At 49.0% G+C, this 16779-nt stretch overlaps 6 protein-coding genes across 6 annotated transcripts; 5 read left to right on the top strand and 1 right to left on the bottom strand.

Moving 5' to 3' along the window:
- Nucleotides 1-36: 36 nt before the first annotated feature.
- N7458_005529 (H/ACA ribonucleoprotein complex subunit GAR1/NAF1) lies at nt 37-925 on the top strand (the record flags this gene model as incomplete). Its single annotated transcript, XM_056908911.1, has 5 exons — nt 37-100; nt 176-223; nt 280-380; nt 450-595; nt 673-925. 5 exons carry the CDS (start codon nt 37-39, stop codon nt 923-925), a joined length of 612 nt encoding a protein of 203 aa, XP_056767529.1.
- A 679-nt stretch (nt 926-1604) lies between these two features.
- On the top strand, nt 1605-2639 carry N7458_005528 (CDP-diacylglycerol-serine O-phosphatidyltransferase; the record flags this gene model as incomplete). The annotated part of the gene is made up of 5 exons (XM_056908910.1): nt 1605-1674; nt 1721-1787; nt 1852-1889; nt 2022-2203; nt 2271-2639. The coding sequence occupies 5 exons, from the start codon at nt 1605-1607 to the stop codon at nt 2637-2639; spliced, it is 726 nt and encodes a 241-aa protein (XP_056767528.1).
- Nucleotides 2640-7665: 5026 nt separating this feature from the next.
- On the top strand, nt 7666-8627 carry N7458_005527 (uncharacterized protein; the record flags this gene model as incomplete). The annotated part of the gene is made up of 3 exons (XM_056908909.1): nt 7666-7993; nt 8066-8547; nt 8604-8627. The coding sequence occupies 3 exons, from the start codon at nt 7666-7668 to the stop codon at nt 8625-8627; spliced, it is 834 nt and encodes a 277-aa protein (XP_056767527.1).
- A 1615-nt stretch (nt 8628-10242) lies between these two features.
- Nucleotides 10243-10752, top strand: N7458_005526 (uncharacterized protein; the record flags this gene model as incomplete). The annotated part of the gene is made up of 1 exon (XM_056908908.1): nt 10243-10752. The coding sequence occupies one exon, from the start codon at nt 10243-10245 to the stop codon at nt 10750-10752; it is 510 nt and encodes a 169-aa protein (XP_056767526.1).
- Nucleotides 10753-11307: 555 nt separating this feature from the next.
- On the bottom strand, nt 11308-11877 carry N7458_005525 (FAD/NAD(P)-binding domain-containing protein; the record flags this gene model as incomplete). The annotated part of the gene is made up of 4 exons (XM_056908907.1): nt 11308-11331; nt 11388-11562; nt 11626-11809; nt 11859-11877. 4 exons carry the CDS (start codon nt 11875-11877, stop codon nt 11308-11310), a joined length of 402 nt encoding a protein of 133 aa, XP_056767525.1.
- A 1519-nt stretch (nt 11878-13396) lies between these two features.
- N7458_005524 (uncharacterized protein) lies at nt 13397-15399 on the top strand (the record flags this gene model as incomplete). Its single annotated transcript, XM_056908906.1, has 8 exons — nt 13397-13553; nt 13682-13891; nt 13951-14162; nt 14215-14236; nt 14307-14605; nt 14653-14871; nt 14929-15131; nt 15180-15399. The coding sequence occupies 8 exons, from the start codon at nt 13397-13399 to the stop codon at nt 15397-15399; spliced, it is 1542 nt and encodes a 513-aa protein (XP_056767524.1).
- Nucleotides 15400-16779: the final 1380 nt, after the last annotated feature.

Here is a 16779-nt window from a genome sequence, read left to right as displayed (position 1 = left end):
TTCGCCCAAGAACCCCCAACGACAACAATCTTCAACATGTCTTTCCGTGGGCGTGGATCCGCTACCGGTGCGAACCGGGGTGGCTTTGGTAACCGTGGTGGTATGCGACATTTCCCCCTGTTTTGCGAGGTCATGATTGTTCGGAGAAAGCTAACGAAATTTTTTTTGGATGCAGGCCGCGGAGGTTTCCAGCCGTCATTCGGTCCCCCCGCGCAGGTTCTCGGTATGTATACCTCGAATTGACGATTCGTCGAACGCGATACTGACAATCAATGTCAGAGATGGGAACTGTTATGCACGCTTGCGAGGGTGAGATGGTCTGCGAGTCGATCAACCCGAAGATCCCCTACTTCAACGCCCCGATCTACCTCGAGAACAAGGTACACCGCCCCGGACAATGCCTTCCAGACACTATATTCAGGCTTTATACCTAACATTCATTGTGATAGACTCCCATTGGCAAGGTCGACGAGGTCCTCGGTCCCATCAACCAGGTGTACTTCACCATCAAGCCCCAGGAGGGCATTGTCGCCAGCTCGTTCAAGCCCGGTGACAAGGTCTTCATCGGCGGCGATAAGCTGCTCCCTCTGGAGAAGTACGTCTTAACTTTCCCTCTTCTTCGTTCTACCTGTACCATCTTGCACAGTCGAAACTGACGATCTCCTCGTCTAGGTTTCTTCCCAAGCCCAAGCCCCCACCAGGTGCCGCTAAGCCCAAGCGAGCTGGTGGTGCTCGCGGCGGTCGCGGTGGCGCTCCCCGTGGCCGTGGTGGATTCGGTGCTCGTGGTGGTGCTCCTCGCGGTCGTGGTGGATTCGGCGGCGGTCGTGGCCGTGGCGGCGGTGGCAGCTTCGGCGGCCGTGGTGGTGGCTTCTCTCGCGGTGGTGGCCGGGGTGGATCCCGCGGTGGCTTCCGTGGTCGTGGTTAAAGGACCTTTATAGCCGAATTGCTTGTCTTCTTTTGGCGTTTGGGGGATTCGGGAGCTTTCTTCAGGAATATGTCCTTTCTGCTTGTGCATCCTGACACAATTACTGCTTCTCTGGCCGCAGGGACTGTAGAATATATCCAGTCACACAAAAACATTCGATTTCTGTTGTTACGCCTGTTATTCAAGACTTGACTTGTGGTAAAAGCTCTATCGAACGATTATTGTGCAGTGGCAGTTCACACAGTGAATCCAAATATCGAGAAGGTCCAGCTAAATACGCTTCAACTTTCTCTGTGAAATGATCTTTTAAATCTCTTTCGAAACTTCTCTCGAGATAACCCAGGGAATATCTGTCCATTTGTTTCTATATATGACCGATGAGGCGAGTTTGAGTTCCCCTCCATGCCGACAAGTCGAGCTTTGTAACTTTTCCCGTGTGGCTAGTGCAGTGTGGCGCAGACATGGGGTGCACAGCCCCTCGATTACTGCCAAGGTGCCTTCGGAAATGACGTTGACCGCTCTGCGATTGTCACTGTGCGCGTGTCAACACACTTTCGAAGCAGGATTCCTGTTCTCTAACTGCCATTCTGAGTCCCGCAGCCCCCCTTCTGTTACCTTCTACAACAGCTACATCCATATTTCAGCGTTCATACCCCTTGTAATCGCTCTTCATCTGAGCATGTCACGCAGAAAGTCCACCATGGCGCCGAGCAGTTCCAACAGCGATGTCTCGTCCACCAGCGACGGAGGTTAGTTTGCGATCAGCCTGGGCCTCTCGTGCGCGCACTGACCGAGACTCTACAGGCCAAGGAAAGCAGAAGATGCTTCTTTCCTCTGAGAATGGTCACTTCAGCTTAGTGAAGTCAGTATTTGCGACATTATTGCTGCTGCCTACCCTTTCGAAATTCGATCTAATACTGTCGCAGGGCTCTTCATCTCGCCGATCTGGTGACTGAACTCAACGGTAAGATCATTGGCCCGCTGAACCAGCTTTTTTGGTGATTTACAATGGCTAATCAACATCGCAACAGGTTTCTGCGGAGGCAAGTCGATACGTCCCCCATGGCCCCGTTCTGCTACTAACCGCACCAAATAGTCATGTCCGTCTTCTCCTCCATGCGCTACTGTCTCGGCGACCCCTCCGATTATAGTGCTCTGTGGGCCGCTCTCGGATTCATGCCATTCGGTCTGTTCTTCGACTTCATGGACGGCAAGATTGCGCGGTGGCGCAAGAAGTCCTCACTGATGGGACAGGAACTTGACTCGCTTGCGGATCTGGTGCGGACCTTTACCATTGCAGCGCGATGCAAAATGTATATACTAATTCTTCGATGCGCATGCACAGATCTCCTTCGGCCTTTCTCCCGCCGCCGCCGCATTCGCCATGGGTATTCGTACCTCGCTTGACCACGTCTTCCTGGCCTTTTTCGTCCTCTGCGGCCTGACCCGCTTGGCTCGGTTCAACGTTACTGTGGCAGTTCTGCCCAAGGACAAGACTGGAAAGTCAAAATACTTCGAAGGCACTCCCATCCCCACTACCCTGTCTATTGCCTCCCTTATGGCCTACTGGGTCTCCCAAGGCTGGACTCATGAGAACATTCCCTTTGGCGTTTTTGCTGAGGGTACTATTTTCGAGTTCCATCCCATTGTCCTGCTATTCGTCTTGCACGGATGTTTGATGATCAGCAAGACGATACATATTCCCAAGCCTTAAAAGGGACATTCAACCAAAAAATTGGGTGGGCAATCTACTGTTTGGACAATTGCCTAGGCCTGTTCTCCTTCACGTGAATGGGTGATTGTGAAAATAAAGAAGGGGAATAAGAGGCTGCTGTCCATAAGTGAGCCTGAACACAAGCTCAATATACCTAATTGAGGATGATTCTTCTTTTCTATGGGTTTCGGCTACATAAATGTGAAGATCTTGTGAGGTACTTTGTTTTATATGTACAATGCATGAGAAAAGGCGCTGTGTCTTCAGCAGATATGTTGGATAGAACCAGGGCTTCTAGTTTGGCGAGGTACTGTGAGATAGTCCAGGGCATAGAAGAACTAAATAATATTCTCTGGATTCCAAGATTCGACATGTAAAATACAATAGAGTTGTTGGCTGGTACGGATCCCGCCGGAACTGTCCCAGCTTTATATCAACCATCTAATCGCGAAAACGCAATTCTGACAAGCACATACAGATGACTGATTAAAAGCGTCACCTCCATCTCAATAACTATGGCCAAAATGGTCCTACACCTTCCTCCTTGAAGGAGAACCCGCTCAGCGAAGCATCTTATCGCGACTATCAAGAGACGCAGGAAAAGTAAGTTCGATGACCAGACGACGTTGACAGCGAGACCAACACATTCCAGTTCACCATGAAATTTATTCCAAAACACGAAGATTCCCCTGAACCAACGCCGACATGTCGCCGCTGTGGCTCAGAAGGCAGCCTCCTGGAGGTCCGTGGAGACAATCTCAACGGCAACGCCCGCCGACCATACTACAGGTGTTCCTCATGCGGCCAGTTCCTCGCCTTCTGTGACGAACGCGGTCTCAGACCTACAAATCCACAGTGTGGGTGCGGCGCGCCTAGCCGGCGACAGATGAATGGACAGCAACATCGGGTTCCGGGAGGTGTCCATTATGTATGCTCTCAAGGACGATGTGGGTTCTATGATATCGAGAGGAACACGGACGGGAGTCAACTTCAGATTTGGACTGGGTTAGTGGATACCTTTATTGAGAAAGGCTATATATAATAGCCTCGTCGAGTTTCTTTTGGATTGTTCAGTTGCTTTGCATTATCAGATATCTAAGGGAGAAACCCGCTAGGTGTGTCTCGAAATTTATTGAATACGAGTGACGTCGTGGTCAATCCTTGACTACTTCGACTGGAATTCTATATTGTGATTGCACGTCAACAGTTAGATTATTCCATTTCGATATCGGAGACAAGATATGCTTCACTTCGCTCTGCAATGAATGGATTAGAGGCCTGGATATTCGATTGACTGAATGTTATGCGATATTCAAACTCTACCGCACCAACATCATGAACTAAAGTCGTTCCACCAGCAACCAGATTGGTAATCAACCTCAAGGAAACAAATCTTCCAGATTTCTTTTCATAGCCGAGTATCCCGGCCACTCGAACAATAGGTCACGGGTTGCTGTTCAGTTGTGTGTTCAAATCCACCATCACAGACCCCCCAATGCCCCGAAAAACTCGTCAAGTTCTAGACCACTCCAGAAGACCCGACAAGCCGAGCCAAGAACCCACAATGCAGGGTTAGTGCACGTCAAGTCTTTTTAAAATCCAGGACCCGTCTAGACCTGGAGCCTCGTAACAAGTTTACATACATGGGAGGTTCCATATGCACAGGACTAGACAGGTGTAATATCGGATGAACACGGCGGAAATTTCCCCCCACTCGCCACCACTTTGTGGGTAGCTGTTATGCTGCGATGCAGTGATGGCTGGGGGCTTTGTGTTCAGTTTCGATCTGGCGGCGCAAGGGACTGGCGGTGCCTAAGTCATTTTCTTTTGGCAGGTGGAGCAACTGTTGCCCTAGTGGGCGCCACTATACCATAAATAACAATGTGGTGAGTCAAGAGGGCGCCCTCGGATAGGCCTGGGCATACATTGGTGTACTCTGTACTTCGTACATGCTGTATGTATGTTTGTTTATCGGTGGTCTTCGGGTGTTGTCAATGTATTGAATGAATCTATTCGTAAGATTGAGTTCAAATGTATATCGGTTTAGCTGTCAAGGATCACCAGTGCGGTTTTGATACGCAGGTGGACTGTTGAAGGCGTGGTACTTGATTTTTCATTAGTTATGACCGGATTTAGCTAAAGGAAAATGACATCTCGTTCGTTAGGTAGGAACTTCTCATTCAGCAAAGCTATGCCCATATGTATTAGGCTTTACCGGTGAAAATCAAACAAGTCGCCGGCGTCGCCTCTCCCAGAGCTGCACAACAGTCCCGGCATCTTCGAGAAGCTGCTCAAATGAAAGGAGGCATTTACAATGACAATCAGTTTTGGTGGAAGATTCGGGTTGGGATCCGTACTATTGTACTGAGACCTAAGGTGTTCGGGGTGTCAGAGTAGTGTTCGTTGCTACGTGATCCGGATATATATTTTTTCGGCGCATCATTGAAGTAACTGCCCGTCAAGTCAGTAGACCCTAGCATCAGGATGAACGATCCATTCAGCATTCAGCCATAAAACTATATTTCAAAGCCAGCGTAGTAGCTTCTGAAATGGTAGTCAACATTCGACTCAATCTAAACAAGCCTTGCTTTCACTGGTGATGTGGCAGTGTGGGCACTTGCACTATTTGATCAAGGTGAAACACATTAATACGCGGGGCATCCGAGCTTGCTTGATATAGTATTGATATGGTTTTCCCTCGGGGTTCAAGTTCTTTTCTCACTATTTTATTTCATACCGAAACCGTTGAGGTTGCTTTTTGCACCAAATACAAGCCGAATGGACTCGTCTCGCACGCGAGCATCGTTCAATCGAGTTGATTGTCTCCGAAGTGGACCTGCTGCAGGGTGCGGGAGATCCAGGGTTTTCATTACGGGCATACAGTATGGATGTAATGGATGTACCATACGGGAGACGTCTCAATATTTGGGTACAGATGTTGGTCCACTCCGGGAGTGGCCGCTCAGGATCCGTGGTAATAATGCTGACCAAAAAAAGGGGCTATGTTTATGGGACAGGGGATTTGGAGAATAAGAGATGATAGGACATTGGGTAGAGGGAAGATAGTAGTAGGTGATAACCGTCTAAACCTCAAATCCGTATTCCGTATATCTATATACTTTGACCTTTTGACAGAATGTCCTCGAGCCGAATGTCGGCATGCTGTCGTGTTTGTTACATTCATACCGGTACCAGACCCCTAGACACGGGCGGCAAATGAGCTCCATGCGCTAGCAATTTTCATTTCCTCTGATCCGTACTAGGGACGACTGACATGAAGCGAGATGGTGTTCCCGATAGACAGGACCCTGGAAACGAGAATCTTTTTGTCTATGCAGGGACAACACAGCAGTGTTCCCACTTACATTATGTGATAAGACGTGCGCCCGGAAGAACGGGTGATCGGGCATTTCCTCCCTCTCAGACGCAGGAGAATCGAACGCTTGTCTGTACAGTACTCTGTACGGTGTGTAATGAGTTATGGACTATACCGAGTATGTAAAGTTACACCGGTCGCAAAAGGCAGCCGAGATAGGCGCAGGATTCAAAGAAGCAGCCACAAGAATCATAATATGATGGCGTTCGTGTACAGTAGTATACTAATATTGTCTGGTTGATTGCAGTCGTGCATTTCCGTCTCATTGTACAGGCGAGTCATGCCCTCAGAACCTTCGAGTATGATGTCTTTGTCCGACGCTAGCGGATCATAGCGTTAAAGGAGGGAGAAAGAGGGGTTGGTGTGGCGAGAAACGACGATCGAAGCGGGCGCGAAGAATGTGTGGCAGTGTGGGATTCGAGCAACGGAGGACCACCAACGTCAAGTCGGCACAGATTCGAGCGCCATCTTCAGCCGTCTGGGAGCCAAAGTGGAAGGGGATCGACTGTGTGGCCCCTGGTTGACGCTGATTGAAGGTGAAGGTGATGGAGCCCGGTGCCTGATTATGTCAGGTACTGTGGCGGATGATTGGCCAGACGAAAATGGCTCCCATTGGGACAAAGTGGAGACCTGCACATGGTATGTATTGTTATCGGTATGGGTCATACGCAGTACACCCGTTGGTACAGAGTACATCCATCTGAACTCGACCGGCAAAGACAGAAACAAACCTTTTGAAGGACCTTCGAGAACAGACCTACATGAGACTAGGGCAGTATCCAGAGAGTACTATCAGAGTCAAAAATAAGACTCTGATTTGATAGTTGAACAGTGCAATGGACTCTGTATTGTGAAGTACTGACGGTATCACAAACCGTCTGTTTACTTCCAGATTACCGCTCAATACCATCCCCCAGGGCCCCAAACTCGCCGGACCCCTTAGTCCCTGAATGAATCCACCTTCCGACAAACACACTAAAACTGATGGCCCCCCCCCCCATACTAACGACTCCCGTCTCGTTGCGCACTGCCACTCTTCTCCTTCGTCCCTGAAGATTCTCCCTCTCCTCCCTCACCCCATCTACACTCGTTTTCCTCTCGACTCGCCGAGACCCTGATTCGACTTCGACTTCCCTTGCTGCCAGTTCTCAATCCAACTGGTCTGTGATCCAACCTCCCGGCCGTTCGAAAAATCCTGAGTCCCATAAACAAAGCCTGACTTAGGGGTGAATCTCCTCGGCCTTGAGATTCCATCCTCTGCTTTGTCTCGAGACCTGTGTACTCGTCCTCTCGCTGTCAACTTTCGATATTTGATCGTTTCACCCTTTACTATTCCTTTCGTTCACCTGGTCTGCTCGTCATACTCGGCTTCAACATACATAGCCTTTCGCCATATCCCCGCCTACCCTGGTTCCCCGACCGGTAATTTTACGCGCCAAACCCAGCGGCCCTTTTGATGCGAGGACTGTCACTCTCGACCTGACGACTTTCATCGACACTTTTTCCTCCTCGAGAAGTTCCTAAGGGTTACGCGGGTCGTTCCTGGTTCTTCTATTTCCATAACCGCTCCGACTGTGTCTGACGCGCTATTTCATTCCCTGCACTTTCATACAACTCCCGCTCAAACCCATCCTCTCCTCTCGAGTCAATATGCTCTTCAATATGCAGACCGCCCTTGCGGCCTCGAGCATCCTCCTCGCTGCCGGCTCAGCCATGGCCGATTCTATCCAAGTGTTGGCTCCTCGCTCCATGACCCTCGTGGGTTGCTACAGCAGCAGCGAGGGCCTTTCTAATCAGACGACATACACATTCCAAAGTTCTGGATGGTGCTATGACCGCTGCACTGGCTACAACGCTGCTGTCTTCGCCTTGACGGCAGGCTCGGATTGCCTCTGCGGTGATGAATTGCCTCCTTCATCAGCTAAGGTGGCCAAGGGAAAGTGTGGCACAGCTTGTGATGGCTGGCCTCAAGATATGTGTATGTTGACCCTTTGATTCTAGTGTGATCGCACAACGCAGATGATTAATGATGGCTGACTTTTTGATTCAGGTGGTGGTGATGGTTTCTACTCTGTTTACACAACCGGTCTGGGTGGTTCCGTATCCGCTGCCTCGGCATCGGCTTCCAGCGGCAGCAACACCAATGATGGCTCCGCTTCGAAGACTGATGCTGCCGCTTCCGCCTCAACCGACTCTAGTGGCCAAACCGTTGTGATCACCGCCGCGAGCGGGCAGCAGCCCACCGACGATGCAGCCCAGGTCAAGAGCAGCCACAACACTGCAGCCATTGCCGCCGGTGTGGTGGTTGGTGTTGTCGGTGTGGCCGCTCTGGCCGGTGCCATCTTCTTCTTCTACCGCTCGAAGAAGCAGAACGCCGAGGGTGGATTCCGCGGTACGACCGGTGGCTACGGCCGTGATTCGCAGCCGCCTTCCATGTCGGATTCGCGTTTCGACGGAGACTACATGGCTCAGCGCCGTCAGAGCAACGGTAGCATCGACGATGACCATGACTTCTCTCGCCGAATCCTGCAGGTTAGTCAAAGTGCCTCAAGCCATTCCAACCAAACAATTCACTGACGTTATTCTAGGTCACCAACCCTGATCGTCGCTAAGCGACTCCGGCGTCTCTTCTCATACGATCTACCACAACTCCTCTCGTTGACATGTTGAAACCTCGCCTTCACCGAACTGTCTCTTTGCTCCCTCGAGCCCTCTACCCTGCTCCGTAAGAGCCTCCTGTTCTCTTGTCTATCATATTTTCCTCGGGTTATTTTAGCGGAGTTATGATATCCGAAAGGCATATGGCTCGACCCTATTCGTGTCCATATTTTGGTCTATTTGTATTCTCTTCTGTTCCTCACTGGCCTCTGGATGTACGTTTTCAGGCACCTGCATCGGGTGAGAACAAAGCGCTTGTCTCATAACCCGCTGCAGAAAATGCCCCTCGTATTCCGGAAGACAACCATTCCGCTACCCGCCACTGCAAAGCCGACTATTCCTGCTCGTTCAGAGTTTACCTCTCGGTTGGGTTGTGCGGACTGTGCTAGCGAGGATTATCCTGTATCCGAAAAGGCGTTTTTTGATTTCGGCTCTCTTTGATTCCATCGATGCTCTTGTGCCTACCCATTGTTCATGAGTCGATCAGCCCCTCCTGTCTATCACACGAACTATCTTTTCCTTGAACCTTTTTCTTTGGCTCCCATCCTTTCTTACCCTAAACAGCCTGTTTTTTTCTCGGACCTTTCGCTTGGCCTGGAGGAGATCCTGGTATTCTTGATTCAAATGATGCTCCTTGTGGACTTAAGGTGGATTTAGCTTGTACCTAATGCGAGAATGGATATGCATGTGAATATGGACTGTTGTAGATCATCCGTACAGAATGCTTAAAGAGTGATTGATATACAGTGGTGTTCCATAAGTCTTCATCCACCCTCGTCCTACCGCCTCGTCTTCCGCTTTCAGTGTAAGCTTGACTAGTCTGTAACTTTTTATAAAAGAGACTTTAGTTTTGTTTATGATGAAATTCATTCAAATTCTAGCTTTGGTCTCTATCTATCTCCTTGGAATCATGAAATTTGGGTAAGTAATGCAGAAAGCAGTAAGATTATTTGACCGGCAGAATATTATGTCATCACCAGGTGGACGAAGACGTATGGAACACCACTGTATGCCTACCACCTTTGTTCCGTATTCGATATGCTCCTATCTGAAGAAGCCTGACTCCCAAAAAGGTGTCTAACTTTCTTCACTAATCCGAATATCCCCGTTCTCGACCGAGCCGATGATAGGTTATCGAATTGTCCCTTGAAATTGACGCTGATGATAACCTTCACCTTCACCTTCACGCGAAAGCTTACTGTAATCTGCATCTCTGAGCTTCTAACGCACAGATACGGTCGGTTCCCCTGTTGATTCACCCCCTGTTATCTCCCGAAAGCATGCTGTAGCCAATCGCTATTGAAGAAGTAAAGAGTCAGCTCGATCATATCATTGGACGCCTCCTTGAACCAGGATGCTGGCCCCCTTCGAGGCTATTCCCGTGACTTGGAATCGTTCCCGTCGGAATTCCCCCGCTCCTCCTTCTTCATGAATCATCAGAACCAGTCTCGCCCCCACGAGAACATCCTAAACACGAGAAATGCCATTCACCATTAACACCTGCTAGGACCAGCCTCCTCCTCCAACCTAGCTATCTCCAGTCTGCAGTCCTCAATATCCTAGAACATAATGTCGTACTTCTTCCCAACATCCGAATATGCAGACGACCAACCGCTAGCGCGAACCATTCTCGCAACTCACGTCCTCAGCCGGGGGTTTCAACTCGGCAGCGCAATCGGCCTCCTAAACTGCGGCGCCGCATACCTCGTCAAACGCCGCTCGATCACCGCGCCCTTCTTTCTTCGCTCAGCGGGGACGGGGGGCATGATCGGGGCTGGAATAGCGAGTCTTGGCCTCATCGGCCGGATGTGGGGACGGGAAGAGATCGAGTGGAAGGATCGCAGTTGGCGACTACGTTATAACACCGGCCAGGTGGCGGTTGATAACTGGGGGGAACCCGCGGCAGCGCTTGGAGTGCTGGTTGTTGCGTCGCGGGGTTTAGCTGGGCCTGCACCAGGAAGTTGGAGGGGAGTTGTTGGGGGTGCTGGTGTGGGATCTTTGATTGGGATTGTTGGATGTATGTGTATGGCGCGGCTGAGGCCGTCGCAGGATGCGAAAAAAGGAAATGGTGAATTGTGATTTCTATAAAGATGGAAGGGAATCCGACACTATAGCCTTGACCATGACCGACAGTTCCTTTCTTTCTGTTCGGAAAGCTTCCAATAATCAAACAATTGGAACCCTCTTTTCTTGCCCTCCACCTGCCACCATAGGCGAATATGAAGTAGGTCGATAGGCATCGGAGAATACGTATCGATTGAATACTCGGGTAATTCTGGTGCATCGTCTATCACCGAGTCCCGCAAAAGCCATCTCTTGAAGACCGTCGAAAAGTACATGACCCGCAAGACTATTCCAAGAATGAACAATGTGATACGTCCCTGTAGACTCTCTGGATCGGCGAACTAAAAGGCATCTTGTTATACATCCACCGGACTGCCACGGAGGAGTAGTTAGGAATACCCACCTTTCTCCCTAGCCCTCCGCTCTTTTGCACCCAGTCAAATGCACGTGGTATCATATCATCTTCGTATGCCTGTACAGCCCTTTGAACATCCACGTCTTCCACGGGTCCTCCGGAACTTGCCAATTGGGCGAGTGGTAGAAGTTACTTGAGCATATCTACTGCGTCTCTCATAGCCTGATTGCCACATTCCTCTGTGATAGCAATTAGCCACACACTCATCATTCTAGTTTCAAAAAAAGTAACCTACCGCCCTGGAAGCATTGGATGAATAGCATCGCCGATTAGCCAGACTCGAGGATGGCCTTTCTCCGCCATATCGGTGGTAGTCACCTTCGCGCGCCAATTTTTGGGAGGCCTTTTTACTGGCGTAGGGTTGGAACGCATAAACATCCTTGTCATCAACACTTCTCAGCAGATCATGGCTGAGAGGGATTAGCAGGTCGAATGGTAGATGGAGAAAGGCGCAACGCAAGCGAGTGACTGACTATCTGGGACTCCAGTTGGCTATTCCTTCCAAGCAAAAGTTCGTTCTATCTCTGATCGATTCCAGGCCTCCTTCCGGCAGATAGGTCGACGGCACATTCAGAGCCCAGAAAAGAGAGCCAGCATCCTCGTCATATTCCTGTCTCGTGTTGCCATCCGCATCAGGCTTTGCAGGCGGAAGATATGCTGAAGTTTGTCAGTCGTCGCCCAATTACTCTGTGGAAGCCATACCCACCACTGAAGAACAACACCATGTTGTTTTTGATACAGGTTATTGGACCATAAGTGGCCTCTGGAGGAAGGGTTCTTAGTTTTTTGGCGCTTAGATGGCCTTTTGCAAGGAACCCAACCGTTTTCGTTAGCTGGTAGATATTTTCTAGTCCAACTTGCACATTGATCTGAGACACATCCATGAGATATAAAAGAGAAATACGCCAAGAAGGGAGCATTACCTTAGAACCGGAGCCTTCGGCTGAAATAACTATGTCGCCTTCGTCTGATGATCCATCACGGAAATGCACACGTATTTTGCTTCCACCCGCACTGGAGCCTTTGATAATCTCATATCGGGAGAAATACTTCTTATAACGTAGTTTTCCAGCAGATCGAATGGGTTTTGCTCATAGAATTAATGAATTGGTCCCTCCGACAACATCTGTGCCTCATCTGTGACTTGCCTTGAAGAAAGTTTCGCAATACCACTCGGTTTATAGGAGCAGACTTGGTATATGCGGGATATTTAGTGAGCTCTTGTAGTCCAGTGTCGAATTTTGAATTGTACAAAACAGGGGCAGACGAAATGCGACCACCTGATCGACCAAATAATTTGATCAATTCTTCAAGCTGTTGCTCAGTGAGACGCGCCTTGAAGCCGACGAAGGCACTGGCACCCAGCCGGATCTGGTACCCTTCGTGGTTTTTGGCAGAGTACATGGCACTTTACTCGCTAGTTTCGGTTGGATGGCTTCCGCTATCACGCTTGTAAACTACACAATCGACGCCATGTAATATGAGCCCATTGGCTAGCAGGCTTCCAGCTAGCCCAGCGCCGATGATTATCACTCTGAACGGAGACATGCTTCGTGAAACTGGCAATCCGATTTTCTCATTCTTGGACAGAGCAATTTTTCCTCACTTAATTAATTTTTCTGTTGATAAGAGCGTTGATAGCAAGCTTGGATATTGCCCAGTGGTGGGGTTTCCTCGGATGGGCATCTGTGAGTGTTGCGTGGATAATCATTTCCAAGGCCCTTTTCCATAGCACGTCTCGTTCTCGCGCGATAAGCTTGACCAGCGTAGAGCCTCGTCCTTCCGCGGATCCCCTCTCCCTTCCTAATCGCAGTTTGCTATCTCCATATTTCCTTCGTATGTTACAAACTATGTACAGTGGCAGTTCAAAAGTCTGAAACCAGGGACCAAGAAAACAGGCCGTCAAAATATGCCACGATTTTATGTTTTTAACAGATCTTTCTGAATGTCTTTTGAACCCTCTTTCTAGATATTCCCGGCATTGTGTTTCAACTTGTCTTTCAAAGTATAGCTGATGAGATGGGTTTGAACTTTTTCGGGTGTTGCAAACTTATGGAACACCACTGTAACTTCCTTACCCCAGATTGTCCCCGCGGACACCCCAGCCATCGGCACTTAGGAAGCTATTACCGAACAAAGCTATATGACCCCAGAAATATAACTTCCCGCGCAGTGGACCAGAGCTAAGTTGAGCTTTCTGGGATTTACTCCAGTATTGGAATTTCCGTTTGCCCAGTCAGCGATATGCGCACCAAATCTTCCGTCGATGATATTGATGCCGAATGCACTGAAGATGCATCGAAGGAAGTCGTAAAGAATGGAGACCCAATAAGTACATTCCAACTGATTGACGAGGCCGGAGAAATCAGACTGGTCCCAGTACCTTCTCGAGATCCCAATGGTCTGTACCCCGCTCTTTCTTTCAAAGAACGCTCCTGACGAGGCCCAGATCCACTCCAACTTCCAAAATGGAGGAAATTCATGTGCTTAATGACTGTCTGTCTATGTGAGTGAATTTTCCAAAACTAGCTGAGCACCCTGTTGATGAGGATCTAGATGCGGGGATTGGTCTCGGCGCCATCCAGGCAATAGCGGGCATTCTCCCTGTTATGGCGACATACTATATGGGGCTTGACTCTGCCCAAAGTTCAAATAGTGCTGTTCATGCCCGGGCCATGACAGCAAGTCCAGTTCCAGCTATTCCAGGTGCACCAAGCTATCAAACAAGCAGCCAGCTCGGTACCCTGCCATCCCTCTTCGTGGGCGTGTGTGGAATTCTATCCGTACTTCTCGCACAGTGTACAGGAACCAGGTTCGTCATGGTGTTAGATTCTGCGTTTGGTGTGCGGCTTCCCATGGGGCCGCTCGAAGTCTGTATTCACACATTGCGGCGCGCTGCATTATGGGTCTTGGTGTTGGTAGCGTGGAATCGTTGGTACCGCCTATACTTCGCGACCTTCATTACGTTCATGAGCGAAACTCGCGGATTGCGGCCATGTGGGCTTCCGGGGTAAGGAATTTGTTGAGCCATAAGACACAATCCCAAACTAATGTCTTCCTAGGGGATCTTCGGCGCAGCTATTGGTAATTGCATCTACTAATATTGTAGCTGCACTTTCATGGAAGTGGTTTTACTGGATTCTTGGTATTGCAGCAGCCGTCAGCTTCATCATGGTTCTGTGTTTCATCCCGGAGACGACATGGCCGCGTACAGATGGCAGCATACGTGAGAAAGCCCACCGTTCATTTTGCTTTATCAAGAGGACTAAAGTCTTTGCAGGAGGCACTGCTCCAGTCGGGGTCGATGGATACGCCGATGCCGTACGGCCATCGAACCGATCGTACTCGTATCTCTATTCTTTAAGACTCATATCTGAACATGGCAGTTTAAAAGCAGTTATGACGGCTGCAGTTGATCTGTTACGCTGTGTGTGCTTACCAAATGCTATTTGGGTATGTATCTTACCCGATATTTTGCTCTCAAGTACTGACCAAGGCAGGTGGTTTGCTTGAACGCTGTCTTCATCGGGGCCAGTCTTTCAACCGGACTTGTTTTTGGTGTCGTGCTTGTTGCCCCTCCTTATGACTGGAAAGAGTCTAACGTTGGGCTAATGGGTATCCCTCTTGCGGTTGCGGGTATTCTTTCAGTCCTGATCTCAGGCATTGGCGCCGATATCATCATCCGCTGGAAAGCAAAACGCAATAATGGAATTCATGAGGTGACTTCATTTACTCAAATTGAAAAGCCTAAGATAAAATGCTATCTCACTGAATAGCCTGAACATCAGCTGCTAAATATGATCCTCCCTATATTGACAGGGTTTGTGGGATCGTTGTTATTTGGAATTGCCTGCAATGATCCGTATCGATATCACTGGATAGTCCCAATGATAGCTTTTGGACTACAGCAGTTCGGATTCGTCTCCGCAAATGTCGTCGCCACCACATACACGATTGAATGCTACCGAGGCCTCGCAAGGTAAGTAGTCTACTAAAGTTGAATACCCATTGCCAACATATACTATAGTGCCCTTGTTATCGTTGTCGGAGCACTTCGAAACATAGTTGGGTTTGGCATTTCGTACAGTGCTGTCAGCTTCGTTGACCGTAATGGTTTCCTGGGATGCTTTGGAACATATTCCGGACTTTTGGGTGCCATGGCACTGCTTGGTATTCCATTCAACATCTTTGGAAAGAAACTGCGAGGCAGAATGGAGAGCTGGAAAGTTGGCTCGGTCACTGTCTAGATTGAGGCGTATTGTGATGACGATAATGTGATCGTGTGGGGGACCTTCAATGACCAGAGGGAGGATCTCTTCGTCAAGGAATTTCAATGACAATGGTACCTTAATTTTCCTTCTAATTCTAATCAACATCTGATACACGCAAACCTCCGCCAATTGGACTTGAATATTTGTTTAACTGGAAAATCCAGCACGACACCCGACTACCCTAGTCAACCCCTTTGTCATTGATGCCGAGAGACTTCCTTAACGTAAATAAGGCTCCAGGGCGCAGTTAAAGTAGAGAAGTTGGCGGAAATATATGAAACTGTCTGGTGTTAGGGCTGCGCCCAATCAATACTATTTTTAGACTAAGAATACAAGATGACTGGAGAGTGCAACGTAAGTTGTCGTAACAAATAACAATCGTATTGCAATAACACGGGAAGAGAAAACAGCGACTGATCTCAACTAAGGAATGAATGGCACCAATAGGTGGCTATCATACCGACCTCCAGTATAAATTGCAATCTTGCCTCTGTTCAGTGTCTGTGGTAGTCCGACCTCTGATCTAATCTCAGGGCGTAAGTTATGCCCAGCGACTGACACCTTTATTTGCTCTCCAGCTTCCCAGATCATGCCATGAGGCCACAGCTCAATATGGATTGGCACAATTTCACCTTCCCGCAATAGAAGTTCACGTTGATGCAAGTGATGCAAGTGCTGAGGCTGATGGGTTTGATTAATGCTTTAGAGAGTTGGCTATAATAGCCTTGTTTGTTATTTTTTTGTATTCATGCACGTATATGGGCGGGCCGATTGCCTCCACCAAGCAGAAATCCTTCATTATGGAGTCCGACTGGTCAATTTTAGGTTTCTGCCTTGTTTGTGCCTTCAAAAATTGGCTTCTAGTGGCCGCAAGTGATACGCGGTGCGAATCGGCGGAAACTACCAATGACTACAGCAGACCTGCTCTTGGTCCAAGTTATCCCTTCACCAACTCACAATCCTGACAAACGAAATCCTGAAATCCCGAAACTGTCCACTATTGCGATAATGCCTCCCTTCAGAGACTCTACCCCACCTTCGGTGGCGGTCTTGCCTATCAAGTCACCTACGGAAGCCTCCACTCTACCTCTAGTAAGTATAGTCTAACTCCCTCTTGGCTTTAGCTATATCGCCAAGGATTACCAGTTTACAGTTCCCCCTGGCTGGACCTCGAATCCGTCAAGTCCTAAACATCAGGAAGAGTGGATGGGCGACGACTCCGAAGGTCAAATAATCGCTCGATCTTACGGGCTTAAACCAGGACAACCAGTTATGGAGGATGATAAGGGTTGGCACACAATTTTCCGGTCTGGCAATAAGTTCTGCCTTTGGGGGCGAATGAATGACGAAGTAGAG

Source organism: Penicillium daleae (genome assembly GCF_028827525.1).
Source record: "Penicillium daleae strain IBT 16125 chromosome Unknown utg000005l_segment0_segment0, whole genome shotgun sequence".
Lineage (NCBI taxonomy): Eukaryota > Fungi > Ascomycota > Eurotiomycetes > Eurotiales > Aspergillaceae > Penicillium > Penicillium daleae.
The sequence above is the reverse complement of the archived record's forward strand: the minus strand, read 5'-3'. Positions and strand labels throughout refer to the sequence as shown.